Genomic DNA, 24,866 nt, shown 5'->3' on the forward strand with positions numbered 1-24,866 from the left:
TGAATAATCACATTTGTCTGTCATTTTTCAGTTTTTGCATTGGTCCAAAAAAAAAAAAAAGTTTCTTTCTCCCAAATAGGAGGCTTGCAAGTCACCTGTGCCAAGCCAGCTTCCAGCATTATTTTGCAAAGCTATAGAAGCTGTAAAATAAGCTGGCAGTATCTCTGGATCAAAGCCCCCCACCTTTTCACTCCAAATTCTCTAGTCTAGAACGCTAGTTAGCTGCAAGTCAGTTAAAAGCAAAAGAAATAAGACAAGATACAACAAAACAAAAACAGTTCATGACTTTGACATTCACACAACAGTGGAGCCCCAAATTCCTTGATTGACAGAAGCAGTCTCTTTAAGTCTCCTCCAACGGTTGAAATGAATAGTAACCAAGAACCAGATTTGGTACAGGTAGTCTCCAGGTTAAGGATGCTTGGATTATAGATGACCCAGAGTTAAGAATGGAGCCTGTTGTAGCAAAATTCAAGTGAAATACGCAATGATTTGAGTGAAATACACAATGATTTGAGTGAAATACGCCATGGTTTGAGTTCATTACACAATACTACTTATACAGTATTATACAATAATACTGTTCTGGCTTACATACAAATTCAACTTAAGGACAAACCTTGGGAACGGAACTCGTTCTTAAACTGAGGACTACCTGTACATGGATTTTATTTTTAGGCTAGGCAAAGCTCTGACAAATCTGTTTGGGAGACTCAAATTAAGACTGATAAAATAATCTTCCGTAGGTTCCTTACTCAGTTCTTGCATTTCTATCCCATTCCAAGGATTCTAAGCAGAGAATATTGTGTCTCTTCTTTATTTCATTCTCAAAATAGCCCTGCCTGACCAAAGTGGTTAAATTCACACAACTCACTAAACCCAGGTTAAGAAAAAAAAATGGCTGCATAACACACTGCAATACACAGTCTCAATCTCTCCTCTCTCCTTTTCTCCCTGCTTAAAGGGACGGCCAGTTTCACCCACAACATGCAACAATAATGGGTTGGTTTTCTTACTGGATTGGATACTCAACTTATCCAATCCATTTTAGCCCAGCCTACTGGATTCTGCAAACCCAGTCAGGGAGTGTATTTTGCTGAACTGAGATGAGAATAAACCTGGTATCTCCTCTGTGTATAAAAGGCAAAGATTGTTGTTGTTCAGTCATTAAGTCGTGTCCGACTCTTCGTGACCCCATGAGCCATATCGCGCCAGGCCTTCCTGTCCTTCACTGCCTCCCTGAGTTTGCTCAGTTTCATGCTCATTGCTTCAGTGATGCTATCTAACCATCTCATCCTCTGCCGTCCTCTTCTCCTTTGGCCTTCCATCTTTCCCAGCATCAGGGTCTTTTCCAAAGAGTCCTCTCTTCGCATTAGGTGGCCAAAGTATCTGAGCTTGAGCTTCATTATCAGTCCTTCTGCTGACAACCCAGGCACAAAGCTTTTCTTAGCAGCACGGTAGAAGTGGCTTGTCTTTATGGTCTTCATTTTTCCAACTTCCTGCCCTAGCCTTCAGGCTGAGATTTCCTAGTGGCCTCCCATCCACATCCTAACCATGTCTGACACTGCCTTTTGAGATCAGCCAAAGTTGGCCAGACACTAGCAGCTAACTGGGAATCCCGCAGGTGTTCCAGTTCGTAGCTCTCATGGTCATGCTGGAGGGGGAGAGAGGGATTATAATCCCTCACCTCTGAGGAGAACTGGACTCACCTCGAAGGAGGTTGGACTCAAATCATTCTTCCATCTGCATTTCCAGCTCATACGGTACGCACACAACATTACCTCCACTTGCTCTTTAATGGTATCAAGTGACCCAGTTCAGAGCTCGTGCAGTTACTCAGGAGGGTTCCCTCCTTGCAGCCTGCTGCAGGCCCTCAGGGACTGCACGTTTATATATTATATTTTGGCGCCTTCGAGTCAGTCTTGACTCCCGGTAACTGCCTGAATGGGTCCCTGCGGTTTTCTTGGCAACATTTTTGGAACTGGGTTACTATTGCCTTCTTCCTAGGGCTGAGAGAGAGGGACTGGCCCAAGGTCACCCAGTTGGCTTCGTGCCTAAGGCAGGACTAGAAATCACATCTCCCGGTTTCTAGCCTGGTGCCTTAACCACTACACCAAACTGCCTCTCAGGGGCAGCACAAGGCCTCATTAGTCCTGTCCATGAAGTGGGCAACAGCCCCCTCCTTTTCCTCCTGCCTCTGTATCAGCCACCCTGGGTACTTGCTCAGCTACTTCCAAGTGCTAGAATTCCATCCCTGATCCGAGTTTCTCTCTTTCGCCACCCCTCACCCTGGGAGTGGGATCTAAGGGAGCTGATTGGTCAAGGGACCTTCAATCACCCAAAAGTTGGATCGAAAGGAATCGTAAGCATAAACAAGAGGAGACCGAGACCGGTTTTGTTCCTGATATACTGGCACAGTGATGGCTGATAACTAGAAGATGCTATGAATCACGTGGCAGGAGTTGGTCATATGACCATTCTTCTTTTGGGATTGGGATAGGGAAGGGGGGAAACAGGTGGGAAAATCTCCCGGGACGTATTTGGCAAGCACAACAAAGGGTATCATGCCACTGTCAAGGTCAATAGTTACATTGTGGAACATATTCATTCATTCATTCATTCATTCATTCATTCATTCATTCATTCATTCATTCATCACTTCTGGTCCCCTCCAGATCTTTTCTATGTATAACCAGGTCTACAAACTGGAGCACCAAAGATATCTTTATTCCAACTGCAGTTTTACTTTACAAAAGGAAAACAAGCCATGTTCTGGAGAAAAACAGGACAGCTTATTAAAGATCTCTATTGATAGGAGCAGAAAGAAAAGGGGGACCAAGGGTGGTGTGCACACAACGCCATAACCAGGTTAGGTAAAGATGTCAGATTTGCACTTGCACAACTGGTTAGTTTTAACTTTTGTTAGTTTTCTTCTGGTTTAGCTTGTTGTGCAAACCCACTGCTTTTTTTAGGTTACGTTTCATTAGTGATTTAGTACCAAATACTGTCAGTGTGTTCAGCTTTGCCTCACTGGTGCCTTCTAGATGAATTGCATCTCCACAGCCATGATTCCCAGCGAAAATTGGGAACTGTAGCCTAACTCAATGAAAGGGCTTACTAAGAAAGTTTAGTAAAGAAAGCCAACTTCAACCCTCCCCGCCACCCTGACCTCCACTCCTGGTGCTCTGAGGTGGCCACCAACTAGGTCTCCTTCCACTTCTCCTACCTCTTGAGGTTGTCCTGAAGATCAAATAAGAGGCCATTCCTTTTCTTGAAGAAAGGCAGTCATAAAAGCATTATCCAATAAATAATATACCCCCAGCTATGGCTGGAGAGGCCTTGATGAAAGATTAACGTCAGCTTAAGCAATTTAAGGAATGACAATAAAAAGTAAAGGAGCCACAGAGGTACCAACAACATGAAAATATCAACAAGCCAGATTTGCTTTTCTGATTCCTTTGCACAGAATTGTTTTCCCCCTCCCACCTGACTTTAGAAATGAACAGGGAATGACCTTGGTAAGTCTTGATATTTGGAGGAAACAGCAAGAAAAATGGGATGGGGTCAGGTTATTTGAGGGGCCTCCTGATTACGTCTACCTGCCTCATCAGATCCAGCAGGAGAGGCATGCTCCAGGTCCCAACGATTAGGGAGTGCCATCTGGGGGACCCAGGAAGAGAGCCTTTCTGTCGTGGCGCCCACATCATCCCCCCTGAGATTAGATGAGCCCAACCTCGTTGGCCTTTTGTAGGGCCTTGGAGACTCAGCTATGTCACCATGCACGGGGGTCAGAACGTATGTCACAGCCCATGAGATGGTTACGCTGACGCTGATTTGGTGGCTTTGTAGGTTTTATCTCAGCCGCTGCTTATGTATTTATTGTGTCATTGTTGTTTACGGTAGCTATTAACCATCATGAGCATTCATCAACCTTACAAATGTTATTAACCGTTGGGGGCTGCCCAGAGCCATGGTTCTGAGAGGGTCAGCCACATACATTGATATTAAATAAATAAATAAATAAAATAAAAAGAGGCAACCATTGAAAATCACTGCTTGTTCCTCCTACTCTTTTAACCTTCATGGGAACTAGAATTTCCCCAAATGCTTAGAAATAGCAAAGCAAAGGGGAGGGAGAAAAAATAGCATAATGCAGGGCTGGGCAGTATTTTATGTTGGAATTTGTTAAGCAGTCCTCCTCCTCCTCCTCCTTCTCGTCATGCTCCTCCTCCTCCTCCTCCTCCTCTTCTTCTTCTTCTTCTTCTTCTTCTTCTTCTTCTTCTTCTTCTTCTTCTTCTTCTTCTTCTTCTTCTTCTTCTTCTTCTTCTTCTTCTATGCTTTAATGTTCTCTGGCTGAACAGCGGTAAAGATTTGGAATAAACATTCCAAATGCATTTGGGGAAAGAAACATTCTAATACATCTTTGAAATAAAAAAAATAAATACTGTAAGCAACACTGGATAATTCTGCTGGGCGTGTGTTACGAAAGCTGGAAGAGTGAATGCAAAGCGGTTTGTGCTAAGCTAAATTGTAAGAGACCCTTGGTTCCTACAGATTTTGCATATTCTTTTGGCCTAAAAGGATCATTTTGCTATTAATTTCAGTGAAATGGGAGAAATAAAAGAAATATATGTTCATAACTGGGCCTTGGGAGCCCACGGAGCATTTCCTCCATACAATTTTCCTCTGGGCTATTGAGTTGTGGTTTGAAGGTCGCTTCCCATCCATTTTTTTGGTATATTTTCAGGTACCCTGTTTTTCAAGATCTCTTTTCCTGATAAACACACCACCCACCTAGCAGCACACACACAAAGAGTGATAGCAAAACAGATCATGCGGAGGACTGTTCAAAACCTGGGTTGCCGCTAGTGCTCTGGCAGAGCACCTGTGCCTTTAAGAATGCCATGACACAAATCTTTTCCCCTTGCGCGGACATGTGGTGACATTCAGTGTCTGTCTGATAAAGAGAAGCGAGCCATAGAGAGGAATAAGGGTCACATTTCAAATTAAACCTTAGCCCCAGAGGCTGAATTCCACACCCAACAGCCTAACATATTCACACGTAGTAATTATTGTGTTCACACAACAACATCTTTCAGGTTGCAAGGCCAGCCAATCACAATACCTTTACCTTTACCAACTGATATTGAGATGCAATTAAGCTAGCTCCCAAGCCGGGACATCCGCTTCATTTATGGATGTCAGCTGATGGAGCTTCTGTCAAACTCATAAGGGGAGAACGCAGCCCTGTTATGCTGGGCAGCTGATAATCTTCTACAGAATTGGAAAATCTCCCTTTTTTCATACATAATGCAGGGAAAGGTAGAAGGAAAGAGAAGAGGACGAGCAGCAGCAAGGTGGATGGACTCAGTTGCAGTAGTGATGAGTGCACCATTGGAAGACCTGAAGGACCAGGTTAAGGTCAGATCATCATGAAGAAAATCTACCTATGTGGTCACTAAGAGTTGACAACAACTTGATGCCATGCAATCAATCAATCAACACAGAGCATGTAGTTTTGCCTGACATACAAATCAACCCAGTTCATTTCCAAAGAGTTACCCCTTCCTTCATTCACATGCACCCCTACTATTCTACAAGCCCTTGAGAGAGACTAGTTTCCAAGTTTACTAATGTAAATTATGAACACATGGTAAACATACTCAGTTGAAAAGAGGTCCTGTGGAATTCCAGTGGGATTTACAGTACTTCCTAGGCAGAATGTTTAAGACTCCAGCACAGATTGTCCTGGGGTTTATCCAGCTTGATCCTAACCATTTTGGAAGTAGAGATGTTTTTTCATTTCACTTTAGCCATCTCAGTTTCAAATGTTATCACAGATGGTCCGTTGGCAGATCGAGGGAATAATAAAGATGGAAGGTATGGATTTAATGATTTTCTTCCTCCAAGATGGCAAAAACACCCCCCCCAAAACAAAACAAAACACCAGGAGTCTGATAGCACTGTTTCTGACTAAAGGGCAGAAGCTTTATTAAAGGGCAGAAGCTTTCATGAGCCACAGCTCACTTCATCAGATGTAACGCATTGGTTAGACCAGGGTTTCTCAACCTTGGCAACTTTAAGCTTAAAGCTGCCGAGGTTGAGAAACACTACACTAGACTAAGCTATAATGGGGTTCATCATCTGTGGTTTAATACACTCTGGAAAGCTCAGCCATTGTCTTAGCCTGTGGTTTGTGACTAGATCATCATGCTAAGCCATCATATGTTTGATTGGGTTGGGCTCAGCATCGTATACAAGCACAGGTGAACCCAAACTTCACGTCCAACTACAGTGGCATTTTAAGCAGAAGTGGATGGAATCTCTAAACTAATTCTTTTTTCCAGAGGAAATCAAGCCAGCCTAATTTCACATGAACAGCTATAGCTGGATAGGGGCGGTGGATATTTGTGCATTGTGGGGGGAGAGCAGAATTACAAAAAATTTACTGGTACAGTAAATCTGTTTGATTGTTGCAAGCCACACACGTTGCAAGCCTCTCTTCCTTCTCCAGGGGTGGGGAAAAAGACCCACTGGAAGATGACAAGGCACATGGACTGCATTATCAGCCCAGATCCTTCAAGTGCCACCTGTATGCAATGGAGTATGTACAAAAATTCCTGGATCCGGCTAAAACAGCCAGAGCCACACAGATTCCAGATCCCTTCCCTACGTTTTTATTCAGTTAGAGACACAAAGAAGCACATACAATCCCATCTGGAGGTCGTTTAGAAAATAAACAGATAGCAGATAGCAGTTTTAAGCTGGTGTCCTCCAAAAGGGTTAGATTACAAATCCCATGCTGGCAGGAGTTATGGGGACATGCAGTCCATCACATCTGGAAAGTGATAGTGGTTGGCAAACACATCTCAGCAGTTTAATAAATACAACAAATAAATGTACCTAATAAATTTAAACAAATAAATAAATAAAAGGCTGAAATGGAAAAGAAATGCATTTGAGGAGGAGGAGGAGGAGGAGGGAGGGAGGGAAGAGGAAGGGGGCAAAACTATAATTTGTATTCAAAGAATATTTTGAAGGAAGAATCCCAACCCAGTGAAGTCTGAATGTCCCCAAAGATAATTTAAAGATCCTATTCAACGTTTTTGATTTATTTATTTTTTGCTGCTATTGTGAGCTTTGCTCCTCCTTCCCAACATTTTGAGGGACGTGTGATTAACCGCGTCCTTGACTGCTCCAAAACTCAAAGAAGATCTCTGGCCTCTGTACCTGAGCCAACACTTTCCCCTTGGTTGACTTGTACGGAGTGGGTCATTCCATAGGGTCTGCAGGGGGTCCAAGGGAGAAAGCATGCTGTGCACGTCATGATGTCATTGCTTGAATGATGCACACTGCATGATTCATGTCATGCGTGCAATGATGTCATGACATATCTGACACCCTCTTGGCTTCTCCCAGACACCTCTGCTGCATAATCTTGCCAAGGACATCAGGTATCTCACTGCCACAAGCTCTGCTTCCTCAACACCATAGACACCTGAACTGCTCATCACTCTGGCATCTTGTGGTCCAGCCTTTTCTATGCCGCATCATCTGTAACGGCCTCCCAAAGTTTCGGCATCTGGGAGGGAAAACTGAGAGGAACCCTCTCTATCTTATTTGCTCTTCTTGATGAATCCTGCTCCTGCTGCCTAACTTGGCAGCTTCTACCTGAACGGATTGTGGCCATGATGAATTTGTTTCAGATTTATTGTTACTAATAACAAATAACAAAAACAGCAATAGGATGCACGCAGAGTCTTACCACAGGTAACATCTTATTGACTTTGTTTTGGTTCGGAAGCTAAGGATGGACGGCCCTGCTCTTTATTTGGATGGGAGAACTCTAGGGAATCTCAGGGCTGTAGGCTAGACTGAGAAGTTGAAAATGTTTTCCGAAAAAAGGTAATGCCAAACCAGTTCCATAGTGCTAGCAAGAGAACAACATGGACATGTTCACAAAATCACCCGACTGAGCTCAGCTTAAAGGAGACTTTACTTTTATTTATATATGCAGTCACATATTTGAGGAACACTAGGAGTGCTTCTGTACACCAAGTTACTCACAATATTGCTGGATGTGTGTAAAATATAGGCATGCATGCCTAAGAACAAAGGACGCAATTTTTTTGCAAGCAAAAAATAAAATGTTTCAGTTCAAACGTTAGGCTAAGCCAAAATTTAACTGGTCATTTTGTTCTTTAGCTCAGTCAATGAACTGTGCCCCAGTATTCACTAAAGTGTAGTGAAAAGTCCTGGTTTGGTGCAATGTTTGAACTCAGCTAGTAGGACAAGGTGAAGGACTGAATTACTGACACAAACACAATAATCATAGTAACAGTAATAAATTACCCCTTGTAAAAGGAGATAATACTGACACTAGATTCAGAATAAAACCTAACCTCATTAGGATCAAAACTGGAGGGGGCCACAATGTCAATACAACTTAAGTACTAACAAGACACAAGATAGACCATAGGCCACAACAGCAATACATAAACTTCTAGGGCAGTGTTTCTCAATTTCAGCAACTTTAAGATGGATAGACTTCAACTCCCAGAATTCCCCAGCCAGTATGATTGGCTGGGGAATTCTGGGAGTTGAAGTCCATAATCTTAAACTATGCTGCCTGGGGAATTCTGAGAGTTGAAGTCCATCCATCTTAAAGTTGCTGAGATTGAGAAATGCTGTTCTAGGGGAAAGATTGGGAAGGAACGGACTAGAATAACTCCCTAAATAGTCCTAAAGATTGGATGAATTCAATCACTCTCCCAGTATAATAAAAAGGGCGATAAGGGGAACCCCATCAATTACTGACCAATTCGTTTGCTATCCTCAGTTAGCATATTTTATACCAGATCTATATGCCACAAACATTCAGGCTGGATTCATACAGAAAATATTTTGGTTCCAGATGTGGCAGGATTTAGGTTTGGCCATTCCGCAACGGCTTGATGTGTCATTTGTCATCAGACTGAGACATTATTTTATTTCTTTTGCAACAAACAAGGCAATCCATTCTCTAGTTAGGTTGATCTACCCACAGTCACTTGTTGAGGTGGGCAGCTATAGAAATCAAATCAAATCAAATCAATCAATCAATCAATCAATCAATCAACTTATTTCAGGGATGGGCAACTCCAGACTTAGTTTGAACATGGCCCCAAACTTATTTTCACAATCACTGACTACAGATGGGGAGACGTGGTGATTGCTGGAAATCATTCCCCATCACTTTAAAGGCAGAAACAGATCATACTTAAATCAGCTTTTGCGTGGCTTAAAAGGGGAATAAATACACTTTAATTCCATGGAAACAAATTGGGGAAAAAATCACTCCACAAATCCCACCCTTGCTCCAGTGTGTGTGAGAAATAGCCCGACTGATTTGCATCAGTGCCCTGCTTACTTCAGCCCACCCCACCACCACTATCCCAAACAATTAAGCACCATCACTGGACACCAAGAGACTTTTAGCTTGATCTACACCAGTGTTTTTCAAACTTGGCAACTTTAGGATGTGTGGACTACAACTCCCAGAATCCCCCAGCCAGCCTGCTGGCTGGGGGATTCTGGGAGTTGAAGTCCACACATCCTAAAGTTGCCAAGTTTGAAAAACACTGATCTACACAATGCCTTTACCCCAGCCTAAGCATATCTTTCAGCTGTGTTTGCACGATACCCTTTACCAGATTAGTTGCACATACAGGAACAGTCACAACATGTAAAGCTGTGGTAGTGTTAATCTTGGTTAGTTTCTCTGGAGTTTAGGGTGTAGCATGAACCAGTCCATTTGGGGTTAGTTGATGGTTCAGTGGATTCTGGGAATCCAGTAAATGGGTTAATTCAGTCTGTGGATTGATGTGGTGTTGACCATGGCTAGAAAAACTCTAAAATTCTGCTAACTAAATTGAGGACATTCAACATCTCTGCTGCCTTTTGAAACAGCAGGTTCTAACAAATGTTGGACAGGACATTATCATTTCATGAAGATGGTACAAATGTCTCTTAATCCAAATCGAGTTACTGGGCCTGATCTGGCTCTGGAGCGAAATCCGTTTGTTCCTCCCATCCAGAGTCTTTGATCATCCAGCGTTGGTCTCACATCTGAGTTACGGATGTGGAAAATATTGATAATAAAAGTAGTCTTAGCATAGTGGGAAGGTCATTTACTTAGTACATTACTATTTTGTTCTCGATGTCGAAAGCTTTGAGTGACTGGCGTGGGATTTCCCTTGTTCACTCATCGGAGAGACTGATCAAGTCTCCCTCTGCTTAGCTTCCTTACAGACTCATCTAGCCTGTCCTACCTAGGCTCACCCCTGGATTGCAATGCGTGCAACAGTAACTGCAACTTCTCTGTTTTTAAAAACTTCAGAAAAGAGCCACCGATTTCTGAGGCTAACTATTTCCCTGTCAGCTAACGACGATGTTTTTCCTTACAGGTAAAAAATGCTTCCCTGAATTTTCCTTTCTTCGGTTGTAGCCCTAGTCTCCGTGCCTTAGAACTTAGCAAGTGCTCCCGTGCTAAAACTGGCCTCTTTTCATGTGATGAGAGGCTGGTTCACATGACACCTTAAACAATCAGGGGGTGACCAAAGTTAGATGCCCAGACGTGTATTTATTGATAAAAGACTTAGATGGCTCCTCATATTAAGAAGCACAACTCTGGGCAGCTCACAACAGTTGTATAAAACCAAACTTCACAAAAACAATAAAAGCAAAAAGCGTCAAACCAAAAAGGAGTGTCCCAACGGATCTCCTTTGATGCACCCAACACCATCTTCCAGCTCCAACTATCTCAGCTCTTTACAGCCTTCCAGAAGATTAAGAGGCTTAAGAGGGCAGGGCCTTCTGGTTAAAAGGCCCCCACCCTCTTAACCCCAACATATGAAGATGATCCGTTGGAGTGCAGGAAGAATATATTAGAATGTCTATTTATATTTATTTTTTATCTAAAAAATAAGAAAGAAACTTAGCTATGCCAATATTAATGTATAGAATATACCAAATATATATGGGGGGCTTTGTTTTATCATGTACATATTAGTAGTAGTTTGCGTACATAATGTGTAAATAAATAAACCTATATTGTGAGCGCATGTTCAAAAATGTCTTACGGATAGGGATGCGTGATCAAAAAGGTTTGGAGACCACTGCATTAAACAACAAACTAGCCACATCCCCCCCTCAGGAGCCTAAAGGATGTCATGCCAACTCAGAAAGATGGTTAATTCCATACACTCAATTGAGTTAAGCATGCCATGTGGATAAGGAAACTCAGAGATCGCCTAGTGCAGAAATTCTCAACTATTTGTAACATAGGCCCCACCATTCACTCTATGAAATAAACCTCCTTTTTTTTTTTTAAGATTGAACAAGAAAGCCCACATTTCCCAAGCAGGTTATTTAAAGGGTTACGGGCGTTCAGTTATCACATTTTTCATTTGTTTGTGAAATGCGTTGTGCCGTAATTTATTGACATACAAAGCATTTCTTTCCCCCCCACTTCTAATATTTGTAGTTTCTGTCTTTTAATCCAAGAGGGCTGCCAGCCCCCCACCCCCACCCCGGATTATTATGATTAAGGGAAAACAAGCAGTTTTCCAAAACTTCTTCCGGTGTGGAGGAGGGACGTTAAGAGTGTCAGAACTCTTTTTCTGGCCTTGCAGGCCAATGCGTTCGCATGGGGAATGGTTTATTTTAATCGTAGTTTGCTAAACAAATGGCAAGGGTAGGATCCACCCAATGCACCAAGCTAAAACCAAACAGTGTTATGGCTTAGGGTGAAATATGACCCTTCCACCTGGCACCTCTCCTACAGAGATTCTGCAGGTTGTGGGTCAAACAGCAGAAGCAAATTATTTCTCATCTTCAAACAAAATTGCTTCCCTTTTCAAGGATTGCTTGTCCAGGTGGCAGCTTTCCAGGTTCAGTGAAGTTCCCATCACTTGCTACCTGATCCAAATCAGATCCCACACTGAGGAGAGCGTAGACCTTCTGGTTCAAAGCATCTGCTCTGACTTGGAGGATCTCAGGCAGATGTATCTGACGCCATGGTGTCCCCAGGTTACAATCATAATTATTAAGGCCGATTTAAGGGCCAGAGAGGAACAACTTATTCCACTTGGAATATTGAATTTGAGGTGGGTAACAAAAATGTATTTTGTTCAGTTTTGTCCACATCTTCCCCATCCTGGTACCCTCCTGACATTTTGGACTACAGCTCCCATCATCTCAACAGGCTGAGACTGATGGAAACTGCCATCAGCTTTGGAAGCCACAGCTTTGCAGGAAGCAATGTGTCTGACAAGTATACCCTTCACATCCATGTATAAGGTCATTTCCTTTGAATTCATCTTGACTCCTGGCGATTTCATGAAGACACCTGTGCAAATGTTCTTGGCAAGAACACAGGAATATTTCCCATGGCCCTTCTCCAGGAAGGTTTTTGATTTCTTAGTCCAGCCCACAGCTGTGGCATTGCCTAATGGTCTCCCATCCAAGGACTAACCAGGCCAGAATCTGCTTAGCTTCTGGACCCAGTCATATATTTTCCCTAACTAAAGCCACAGCCATCTACACTATCATAAAGGCCACAATCTGTCCACTCACACACCCTTGACTAAAATTATATCCCTCAGCACAGAGAGTTTTGTTTCTTTTCAAACACACAAGCGTACAAGCTCAAATTAAAACTTGCAGGAGTTACTGTAAGACAGTGTTTCTCAACCTTGGCCACTTTAAGCTGTGTGGACGTCAACTCCCAGAATTCCCCAGCCAGCCATGCTGGCTGGGGAATTCTGGGACTTGACGTCCACACAGCTTAAAGTGGCCAAGGTTGAGAAACACTGTTCTAAGAGCATTTAAATAAATAAATATAAATAAATAAATAAATAAGCAAGCAAGCAAGCACAGATTATTGCCTGTGTCCACATGATAATTGCTTTGGTTATGAACTAACTTAAGTTATGAGATAGTATTGACTTGTAGTCTTGTAAGAGCCATGTTAAAAGAAATCCCATGGTCTTACCAGGATAGAAACATTAACTAACCACCACCTGCCTTCAGTTATGTATTTATTTGCTTGATTTTTTATCCAGCCTTTATTTTTGGTCAAGTCAAGGCAGTGTACATACCTAATGCTCCTATTTTCCCCACAACAACCACCCCATGAAGTGATTTGGGCTGAGTGATAGTAATTTGCACAAAATCACCTAGCATCAAATCAAATCAAATCAAATCAATTTCTACTTTCTTAAATGTTGCAAGGAATATTCAAGTGTCAATGGGAATACAGAAATGACTAAAAAATATGGCATATTAGGCTATATATGTTTATACCTCTCACCTGGTCACTTTTAGGATTAGCCATATTATACAAAGTTCAGAAAAAGAGGACAAAATTATATGCCAAAGAAATTGGATGTGGGAGATAAGGGAAAATGAAATAAAACCTGACTTATGAACAAAATGACTCAGTTCTATAAGTTATTATGGGATGGGGCGATTGTTTTTTAATATCTCAAGACCTTTTTGGGACTACTGAAATGGCAGAGCTCCAGTGACAGCCATTTTCTAGGTTTAAGACTTCTTTAGGTAGAATGGTGTGTTTTAAGGACTATGCACATACTTTAAAACTTGGGTAGGATGACATTCATGCTTCTTTTCAATGGACCTACAACCGAATGAAGCAGCCTTCCTAACCAGGCACCCTCCACATATGTTGGATTACAAATCACATCATTCTCACCTCAAGCAATAGATTTGATTTCTGCAGTACCTTCTGGAACAGCAAAAATGGACCATCTTCCCCAGGTCACTCAACACTCATCTTCTCTGATCAAACACTGACTTCATCCTTTCTTTGCCATCCCTAACTGGAACCAATCCTAAATGCATATTACCAGTTGATAGTAGTGTAGGAGGAGCAGGCAGCCTACACCCTACAAACCATTGACTGCCTGCGTGGCCTCAATGGGTGCTCATTTCTCCCCAATAACACCCACTTCAATAGGATAGAGGGTAGGTAAGGGTTCCTCACATTCCACATTCTTTCCAATGGGTTCATGCTTCTTCTGCTGTGGCTCAATAATGAAAATCTCTGGAAGCTGAAATTTCCAGTGGCAGTGAGTCCAAGGAGGCATCAGAACAATGCCTGGTTCTCCAATACCTTGGAGCCTGTTCTTACAATTCTAGTGCCCTCAAACCTCAAGTGGCAGGTCTTGGACAATTCAAGTATTCATGGAGTCTCCAAGAGATTTCTTTAATCCTCTGCCCCAACTCTCATCTCCCAAGAGAATCTGGCAAGTACAGAAAAGGATAGTGGCTTCTTAGGACCTGGCAACTACCTTCTAAGGAATGGAGCATTTAGGAAAACTTTCTGTAGACTTCCTGAACACCGGCTCAATGCTATTTAAAATTTGGACCAGGGAGAGACAAGTTCAAAGCCACTCTCAGCTGTGGAAGCTCATGAGTGACTTTGGGCCACTCTTTCTCCACCCAATCTACCTCACAGGGTTGTTATTGTGGGGGGAAATGGGAGGATGGAGCACTGTATATGCAGCCTTAAGATTCTGAATGAAAAGCAGGATGTAAATCTAATCAAGAAGCCCACAACTCAGTAAGGGCGAGGCTGCTCTCCATGGTGCTGAAATCTAACCCAAAGAGTCTTGACTGGGACCTGCAGGCACAACTGTAGTTTTGATGCAGCTTCGTTTCCATCAGCCACTTTCCCTTCTATGCCTTTGAGCCATTAAGTAGAGCAGAGGAGAGGACCTTTAGCAGCCCATCAAGGATGTCCACCAAGATGGTGAAGAGAGTGCAGGAAGAGGATACCTTGCATATTTTCTCACCCAGCATAACAATCAGCATGTGTGAAGAAGACTTTGGGCATGCTTATGCACAGATATCCTCTGTTTATACATATGTATACATATATGTGTGATACATGTGCATGCCTGTGTGTGCATATGGATATGTGTGATTCTACATGTGCATGGGTGCATATGGCTTCCCAATCCTGCACAGATTGCAACTCTTGGGGCAAAACCCTTCCCCACCTCCAATGCACTAGGTCGGATAGTGTTGAATTGGTTCAGTTTAAGTTGGCTGGTGGCAAGCAATCTTCTTGTGACAATCAAATGGGTGGCGAGAGGGGTGACAGAAGTATTCTCTTATATCCCTTGGAAAGAAGGGCCTGATAAAAGTACCAGAAAAAGTGTTGCATACATTCATCTTGTTCTCCTAAAATAGTAATCATATGCTAGATGTATAGGCCTCTTTTCTCTAGGAGCCCAAGGCAACCTATACAGAGATATCCCTACATTTTATCCACACAAAAATAACCCTGTGTGGTAGGCTGATCTGAAAGAATTTGATTGGGCCCCACTTACCCAGTGAGTTCCTATTGCAGGGGATGGATTGAATCTGGATCTCCCTAGACCACTGTTTCTCAATCTTGACAACTTTAAGATGGGTGGACTTGGCTGGGGAATTCTGGGAGTTGAAGTCCACCCTTCTTAAAGTTGCCAAGGTTGAGAAACACTGCCCTAGACTTAATCCAGTACCATAATCAGTACACCAGTACACTATACCACTGGAAACTCCTTGAGGGCTGAGAATGTTTTGTAAGGGAATTATGAAATCAGATAAAATTCTATGTGCATTGGTGATGATCTTCTCTTAACATTTATTCTGCTTCTGACCCTAGAAGACTTGGTGAAAATTTTAAAGAAGCAAGCAAGAAGACAGATAAAAGTAGATTTCCCAAGAATCAGTTCAGCCAAAATCTCCAGATGACGATTTGAATGCATTCCATCCAAACCACTGGTAATTTTCAGAAGTCCCCAAGCCTAGATCAAACCAATCAGTCTTGAGCAGTTTCAAGATATATGGACCTCGTTGGCTTCTGCATATAATCAGTGTATCCCAGCATTTTCCCACCCTACTTTTCAGAGGCTCATACCTGGATGACACGCATGTTGAGGCCGGTCTCCTGGGCCAGCTGCTCACGGATATGCCGAGTGGGCTTTGGGGTGGCGGCAAAAGCGGCTTTGAGGGTCTCCAGTTGCTTGGCCTTGATGGTGGTGCGGGGGCCTCTCCTTTTGGCCCCCAAGTTTTGGTCGTCATTCTCATTGCTGCCCACCTCCTTATCGGAGATATTGGCACTTTCCAAATCCTTGGCATCATCCTGGCAGGGGTCCTGGGAATCTGGGGACAGGCTGGGATCACTACCGGTTGTGGCTGCAAGAGGAAGAAGCAGATATATACATACAAAGGGTATAGAGATTGTGTGTGTGTGTGTGTGTGTGTGTGTGTGCGTGCAACTTAAGGGAGAGAGCGGTCTGAAAAACAAATTTGACCTCAGTCATCATCAAGGCATTGAATCTTTTGCAGCTTTTTAAAAAAATTCAAGGGCAGGTATGCCAAGCTCATGGTTACAGTAAGTAAATACAAATAGTTTCCAACCTTGATAGTTCATCCCCTAGGTAAGATATGAAAAAATGCAGGAGGAAAAATGGATAAACCTCATGCTTGGACTGCCTTGAATCTCTCTCTGCCAAGTCTGTAGCCCCCTTTGAAACCCTAACCCTAACCCTAACCCTTGTCATCATATCCTGTGGCATCAGGTTCCATAAATGATTTTAAACTGATCTTTGATCAAACAAATCTCAACTTGCAATATCATAAGGGAATGGGAGAAGCATTTTCCTCATCTGTTTTGTCCCCATGTATTTTATACGACTCTGCCTTGTTCTCTGTTCTCTAGAGCAGTGTTTCTCAACCTTGGCAACTTTAAAAGGTGTGGACTTCAACTCCCAGAATTCCCCAGTCAGCAAGCTGTCTGAGGAATTCTGGGTGTTGAAGTCCACACCTCTTAAAGTTGCCAAGGTTGAGAAACACTGCTCTAGAGCATCCTACAAACTGAGCCACCACCTACATGAGAAGAAAGATGCTCCAGAGGGTAGAACTAGAACTCATGGGATGAAACTTCAAGAATGTAGACGTGGATGAGACATTGGGAAGAACTTCTTGACAGCAAGAGCTGTCAGCCAGTAGAGTGTTTTCTCCCCCCAGTTCACTGGAGGTTTTCAAACAGAAGATGGACTGTCATCTATCAAGGATGGTGTAGTGAATTCTGCAGTGTGCAGAGGGTTGGACTCGATGATATCTTAGGTCACTTGCAACTCTGTGATTCTATGACATCCCAGCCATTCTCATCCTGGTCCTCTGCAGATGGGCTGGGACAACTTTGCTGGGTGGGGAATTCTGGGAGATAAAGGCCAGCAGGGCTGGAAAGCACCAGATTGGGGAAAGGTTTTATTTAGCCTTGGTCATTGTAAGCTGCCCAGAGTCACCCTCTGGGGGAGATGGGAGTCATATACATTTAATAATAAATAAATAAAATCATTTGTGGCTCTCTTGCTAAGAATCAGACTGCTTGAGTGTCTCTTTAGCAACGATATTGCAGCTTTGAACAAACATTTGCACTTTCCAGAGCCAAATCCTTTCCTTCTCCTTGCTTTCAGCTTCAAGAGGGAAGACATCACATGGTGTTAGTAATGGTGTGCTGAAATCTTACGAAAACAGCAGCTTCCGTGTGTCTACCTTATTCTCTTGGTGACTGAGAGTTTCTCTCAGCTGAGATTTTGAGCTAATGTTTCTGTTGGATTGATTGATTTGAATAATTGATGGGATTTATCTACCACTTCAATCCAGTGGACTCTTATTGGTGGAGGGGTTCAAATGCATGTATTGTCTGCCATCTTCCTTAGTGACTATGTTCATATACAATGTGAGGTCGTAGTTTAAAAAACCATGGTTTGTTGAAATAAACCACCATGAACTGGTTTTGTATCACACATTAGGCCTTCTATTATGATTTGGGGATCACAAAGGTTGGTTGATGCCTCCTGTTAAGCCAAAATCAAGCAAACCAGGAAATGCAGGTCTAGTGCAATGGGCAAATGCAATCATAACTACTAGGGAGAAAATTTCTAAACTTGTTTTCTCTCACCAGAATATTTCCAGATGTTGAATTAGAGCTACTAGAATTCCATGCTAGTATATGCTGGGCTGGATATTTTGGGATTATAACTCCTAAAAGTCCAGTAGCTGATTGAAAAAGTTTAGTCTAGGCAGGGCTTGTGAGCAAGCACATACACAATTGCACAGTTCTTAAATATCTTCATTGTTCACTATGATCTTTACATCAGTCTTTGTTTCCTCATACACAGTGTTACTTTTTTTCTCCTGGCTCAACATGAATTAACATGCAAAGGTCTCGGTTTTAACGTCCAGCAAGAACATAGCCAGACTCTTTCTTCCCCTAGGTAAGGGCATGCAACTGGGTGGCCTCCAAACCTCTTGGATTCAAACTCCCATCATCCTCACCCTGACCAACCTAGCGAATGGCAAGAGAGTCTGGAAATTATAATCCAAAACACCAGGAGGAAATCAAGTTGTCTTGCTCTCCCAAGTTGCATGCATAAACATGCAATTGGAGGAGAAGAAAAATTCAAGGGCAGTTGCAAAAATAGCATCCTACCGTGCAAAGATGTACTATATGTGAGGCTTTAAAGCTGTATATACTATATTACATATCTTGTAAAGTTAACATCAAAGTACATCACTACACATTTTCCAGATAGTAGAAAAGATTCATATTACTGCAGGGTTCCTCAACCTCAGCAACTTTAAGATGGGTGGACTTCAACTCCCACAATTCCCCAGCCAGCGTGGGGAATTTACTGCATTCCCCCAACTGTTGCCTTAGATATTTAGGGTTCAAAGTACTGAATTCCTAGCCGCGTGGGCGCAAATCCAGGGATGTGGCCTAGTGAACTTGGGGGGGACCGCGCTAAATAATATGCTGCTATATAATAACAGAGTCTTGAACATATGAAGAGATGAACAAGCGTATTATGGCATAGGCTTTTGCGGATGGGCCCTAGTTAACCGAAGATTGTGAATTTGTTCATCTAATAGAGTAAAACAAGACTGTCCTTTTTAACGGTTACATCTGATGCAGTCTGGATGATTGGAAACTTCTGCTAGATTGAGCATTACCCAATGTCAGAAGAAAGGGGTGTCCATCTTTTGAAATCCTGCTGATATCACTCAGAGAGTTTGGGTGCTTTCTCAATTCTCTCTTGTTGAAATCCGTGGCACTAACTTCCAAGTAAATTGGTTTTCAGTAGGAAGCTGGCCGCAAACTTTGGCTGTGCTCACCCATAATGTTAAATCAGGATCTTTTCATAGGAACCTGGTTCACCCGCAATGAATTAACCACATGCACCATTATTGTGAACCAGGCTTCCATGTTCCAAACAAAGGGAAGCTATTTTATATTATATTTGAGGTCTATTGTGTTCACTGTTGTCTATATGCCAATTGGCAGCAGCTCTTCTACTCAAGAAAAAAGTAAGTTTCCAGTCCCTATTGTTCTAAATAAAAAGACCATTTAAATAGCAACATAGAAAAGTCTTTAGCTAATGCCAGTCTGGAAAAATGTTGAAACATTAGTCTTTCTAATCCAGTTTGATCTACATGAGGATAGAAATAGGTCAAAATCTCCTGGTTGATTTCTAGGTAATTTTCAATCAGTCACCAAGAGTTTCTGATTCCCAACTATTACACAGCAACACATTTAAAGGAATGCCCCTTCTAACATAGGTAGAAGAAGGTTTGAATGTTTCCAATAAGAATTGCCCTCATCCCTCCCTTCTAGGAAGACCAAGGTTTGGAACCAGGACCTTGAGACCTTTTGTATGGAAACAAGAATTTGACCACTGAGCTATGAGATTTTCCTCAGAGCTTACACTGGACTCCACCTTCTAAACTGGATTTCCTGCACTTAAAAACATCTCCCAAATGCTTTAAAAGGAGCTGCTAAATTCATTTAGCCCAAAGCAGCAGGTGACCAATACTGATGGCCACCAAAGAACTGTGGGTAGCAATCCAATATGCTTACCAGACAGTGAATCTCATTGCACTTGATGGGACTTGTATCTGAGTAATCCAATGTTATGTAGGATTGCTCTGGTAGACTGATCTGCTCAACGTAGGAGCTAGTTAGGAAGGCTTACATTTGAATAGGCATGTATAAGAGTCTACACTCAGTATAAAACCCAGGAAGAGTCTTGGTGATTCAGACCATACATACAGCATGAAGTTGTATCTGCTCAAAAATATTGTTCCATAATGGCCAACTTCCGGGAAACACAAAAGTCTGAACTCAGTTGTAATAGTACCCTTTCAGAATACTCTCTCCACTTCTGGGGCTAAGCTTTTGTTTATTTAATTGTTTAAATTTACTGGCCGCCCAACTCCAGTGAACTCTGGAGACGACCAGCAGCCTTTGATGACCAGCAACCTTTGAGTAAGGTAGGATCCTACAGATGTCTACACCAAAGACCCCATCATAGATTCCCTTGGGATTTGCTCTCAGATAAAGGTAAGGAGAGTTTCTTCCTTAAATATGGGCTTTAAGCGTTTCTCCTGGAGGTCAATGGCATTTAGGAGCATGTGTTATATGCTAGATTGTGTCCTAGTTATATAAAAATCTCTCCTCAACTTCCTCTCTCTTTCTCTCCCCCCTCTTTTTTGTTTTTTGTTTTTTTACTTAAGAGAAGAAGGATTGTGTTAACGATTTCTCACACGGGAGTGAAAATTGTTCCCAAGTCGCCCTCCTTCTCCTTCCTCTCCCTCCCTGCAAGCCTTCACACTTTACACGTGTACACACTGACACGTGGGTGTGAAACTGACCCAGGCACCTCCATATTAAGTCTGCCTGGCCAAATATCACTCTGTCCTGCGAATTTCTTCACCACCACCCACCCCACAACTCCTGGCTTTCCCCAAGCGCTTTGCCACCAAGTACACACAGTCTGCCTGTCTTCTCTGATCCCCAGGGCATTTAAAAAGGGAAAGCCAATTTTCGGTCCCAGCGCACCGCTTTCCAAAAGGAAGGGACCCATAGACACCTTACAGATGCTCCACCCCACAGTTTGCAGCAAAGTGTGGATAGCAAGTTACACATCTTTTCAGCCCCTCTGATCTCCTCTGTCTGGCATGGCTTCATTAACACTCTCCCACCAGCGAAGAAAAAGAAACAACATTGAAATCAGGCAGGGCAAGCAACGCCACCCCATCACTTCAAATATTTGTCTGACATTCAGTAAATCTTTCCGGGCCACTGAACCTTTGATTCTCATCCGCAAGGAAGCTTATAGGCTTTTCTCAAATCCAGACCCCCACCCCACCCCACCCCACCCCACCCCACTCTCCCTTCCTAAATAACAAAATAGTATTTTTTCCTAACAGTGATGCCTGGAAGAAAGCAAAAGAAAAGGTCAATGGCCAACAGAAAAGGAGAGGAAGGGGGGAGGGAAAAACCAGGAACGAAAAGAAGAAAGAGAAACGACTTAGACTGAGAAGGGAGCGAAGAAGAAAGGCAAGGCCGAGTAGAGAAAATGAAAGAAGAAATCACTGAAGCGTCTCCCTCCAATTCAGTTACATTTTTTCCCCAAATTGGTGCATATAGAATTGAACTTGCAAATACCTGTCTAACTTTTAAGGTCTGCCAAAGAGCTGAGCTCTTTTCTAAGAACTGCCCAGCTCGACGTTCTGCATTCCTGTTGTTGTTATTTATTTATGTTATTCAATTTACACGACTCTGGGCAACGAACACCCTTCAGAAGTCCATACAGTCATGCAAAGAATACCCAACAAGAAGAAACGGAAAAGGGGGCAGACGAGGATAACCCTCGACGATAATTAACAATCTTGCACAGGCTCCTGACCCCCACGCTGGAGGGAATTGTTCTTATTGGTGCTTTGGTTATGATGATAATTTTTCCCCCATTGCTCCTGGAATCCGTTCCTACAGGCGATAAGCATGTTAAATTTGGGGGAAACATATGGATCTGCTGATCAGCCCATGAGGAATGTCTGATAGTTTGACAGGGGTTTCTGACTTCTCCAGTGTAATTGTCACAAAATCACACCCACAATTTATCCTTAAGTTATACAGGAGTAATGAAGAAAGCTTGTAGAACCTAGGAGAGGAATTTGGGGTGGAAGGTCTTTAAACTCTTACAGTCCCCTAAAACAAATCTCTGGTACAGAAATACCACGTCTTAAACCTTTTATTTTTCTTTTTAGCACTGCTTTGCGGTCAAGATCCTAGGATAAGAACAAGGAAGCTCCTGGAAGACTAAATCATGTGCTCCTGGATTAAAGAGAGAAGGGTTCAAATCACTGTCTGAGCTTTAAAATCACTGCTTGATCTATGTTATAGGTTCACTGTCAGAATAAAATAGGATATTCCAGATAAGCTATCCTGAGCTCTTAGGGTGGGGGAGAAAAAAAGAGAAACAGGATGCAAGTGTGAAAAATAAATGCACCACAATAGCAGTTGTAGTTATTGTGAACTTAGGAAACTGTAGAGCAGTGTTTCTCAACCTTAGCAACTTTAAGATATGTGGACTACAACTCCCAGAATTCCCCAGCCAGCATGGCTGGCTGGGGAATTCTGGAAGTTGAAGTCCACACATCTTAGAGTTGCTGAGGTTGAGAAACATTGGCCTAGAATCTGGATTTACTGCTTTCATGAGGGTCTCCTCTCTTGATGGTAATAAATATGACTTTAGTGTGGGATCACTCCCAGTTATTTATTTATTCCAACATTTCATATTGTCATCTGTCCCCCCTTCCCCTGCTCCCCGCCACAAAAATAGTTTTTCCAGGGCAGCATGCGATATTTTAAATCTGCAGTTTCCTTAAAACACAAAAAAAGATGTTTAAAAAATCCCAGCAATTGGTGAAAAAGACAGCATGTAAAATGGTGGAAGCCTAATGGACAGGAATAAAAGGAGATACACGTCCCACCGCAATGCAAAAGAGTTTAAAATGAAGACACAGCTTTAAAAAATAAAAGGAAAGAAATTCAAATGCCTGAACCAACCCAAATGCCTCTTTCTGCTGCTCGAATGATAGAGAAACAGTGGCTACATTTAGGCGTGATTTGTTGGGCAGATTTTCCAGAGGTGGAAAGGGGTCAGCACGAAAAAGGGGTCACTTCTGGGTGTTTATCCCACGTGCCCCCAAACAGAACAAACTTAGAATCGAAGTGGGATCATAAAAATAAAATAAAATAAAATAAAATAAAATAAAATAAAATCTTGGGCCCCCCATTGTCTAAGGCCGTGTGAGATGGCACTATCAAATTTTACTCCTGTACCAAGCTTGCAAATTTATGATGAACTAATTGTCTTCTGATCTGGTTCATGGATCAGCAGCTGTTATACTAAATGGGTCTCACTTGCTAGGAAATGCATTGTGATCACCTCTGGACCCTTTTTTGACAATGAATTCTGCAGGACGCAGCGATATGCAGCTCTGAGTCACCCAGATGGCCTGTTGGGCTAACTTTCTATACAAACTCCTTCGGCATCAAATGCTTCTGAACAGGCCAGCCTGGAATTCGTCTTATTTAAAAGAGAGCTGAGTCTGTAAGGAAGAGGGAACGCTTGAGCCAATGCAAGGTTTAAACAGCTGGAAATGCCCGGGACCTTGATTTTTGGTCTTCCGTTCAAAATAGCACCATCTTTATTTGGGAACATCCATGTTACTGGGAAGATCATCAGCACCAGTGTTGCCAAATGGAAATGCCTGATGGACTGTTGAGGAAGACATCTTTAATGGGTAAGATTGAAAGGGAGAAAATGGTAGGTCGTCTACACATTATATTAGGACAAAAAGTCTGGAGTCCTGCAGCACCTTCTCTAACTGGCAAATTTTATTAAAAGACAGAGGCTTTTGTGATCTGCGGTTCACTTCATCCGATGCGTAGAGTGACTCGACTGGCCAACGCATCTCACAAAAGTGTCTGCCTTTTAATAAAGTTTGTTAGTCGGAAAAGATGCTACCGGACTTCTGATTTTTTGCTACCGCAGACTAACACAGCTCTCCTATAATTATATATTACATGATTATATCATATATCATAATCACTATATTATGAAAAACTCTAGTTCAGGTCCAAACGGCCTCACCTTGAGACACAAGGGACAAAAAATAATCAAGGCAAAGGTTCAGGACCAGGAATCTGCCCTAAATAATCCAGTGCAAATTTTAGGGTTTTTTTGCAAAATGGAATCGTTTGGATTCCAGCTCTGAGCAGGAAATTGGATTCAGTGGCTGAAACAAACCTTTCTCATTCAATGATTTTCACTGACTTTTCCTCTGTTCTCCTGTTACTTGTTAATTATTTTTGCTCTTCTTTCTATACAAAGGTGTCCCACCCCTCTGTGCTGTTCCATTGTTTGATGTAGTGTTGGATGGGACGTTAATTTGAGGAAGGGAGAGGCTGTCACTTAGCGGTGGATGTGAAGATCTGGGCTGAATGCTTGACAGTCTCCTGGTGGGAGGGCTGAGACAGGAGCTGCCAGTCAGTGTAAACAACATTGAAGTAAATAGTCAGCTGTCTGCATCAGAAAAGACCACGCTTTGTGTTTACAGACTGAAAGTCTGCATCTCTGATAAAAGGAAGCAATCAAAGACCAAAGGCAAGCACTACTGGATTTAATCTAGCACTGGGCTTCTAGGCAACTATCTGGACGTCCACACAACTGTAACACAAATTCCAAGATAGACTGCCTCTGACTCTGGGAGTTCTATTTAGCTCTGTAGAAAAATTGAAACTGTGCCTTTCTCTTTCTTGATCAACTCTCCTTGTCAGTTCTTCTACACTAGTGCTTGGTTTTGCAAAGGTCAGGGCACGTAAGCTGAGTTCTTTCTTTCTCGCTGTAGGATGTTTCGCGACCAAGATTTGCATTTGATTCCATCCCCCATCCCTCCAA

At 42.5% G+C, this 24,866-nt stretch overlaps 1 protein-coding gene across 1 annotated transcript in view; it reads right to left on the reverse strand.

Annotated features, from left to right (window-relative positions):
• LHX1 (LIM homeobox 1) overlaps positions 1-24,866 on the reverse strand; it is a 57,940-nt gene that overhangs the window by 18,604 nt on the left and 14,470 nt on the right. The window contains exon 3 of the mRNA XM_007421153.2: positions 15,968-16,245. Coding sequence (XP_007421215.1) covers positions 15,968-16,245 — 278 coding nt within the window. The remainder of the gene's footprint in view (positions 1-15,967; positions 16,246-24,866) is intronic.

Source organism: Python bivittatus, unplaced genomic scaffold, assembly GCF_059951505.1.
Source record: "Python bivittatus isolate LINGU-HERP-01145 unplaced genomic scaffold, Pbiv_v1 ctg000690_np1212, whole genome shotgun sequence".
Lineage (NCBI taxonomy): Eukaryota > Metazoa > Chordata > Lepidosauria > Squamata > Pythonidae > Python > Python bivittatus.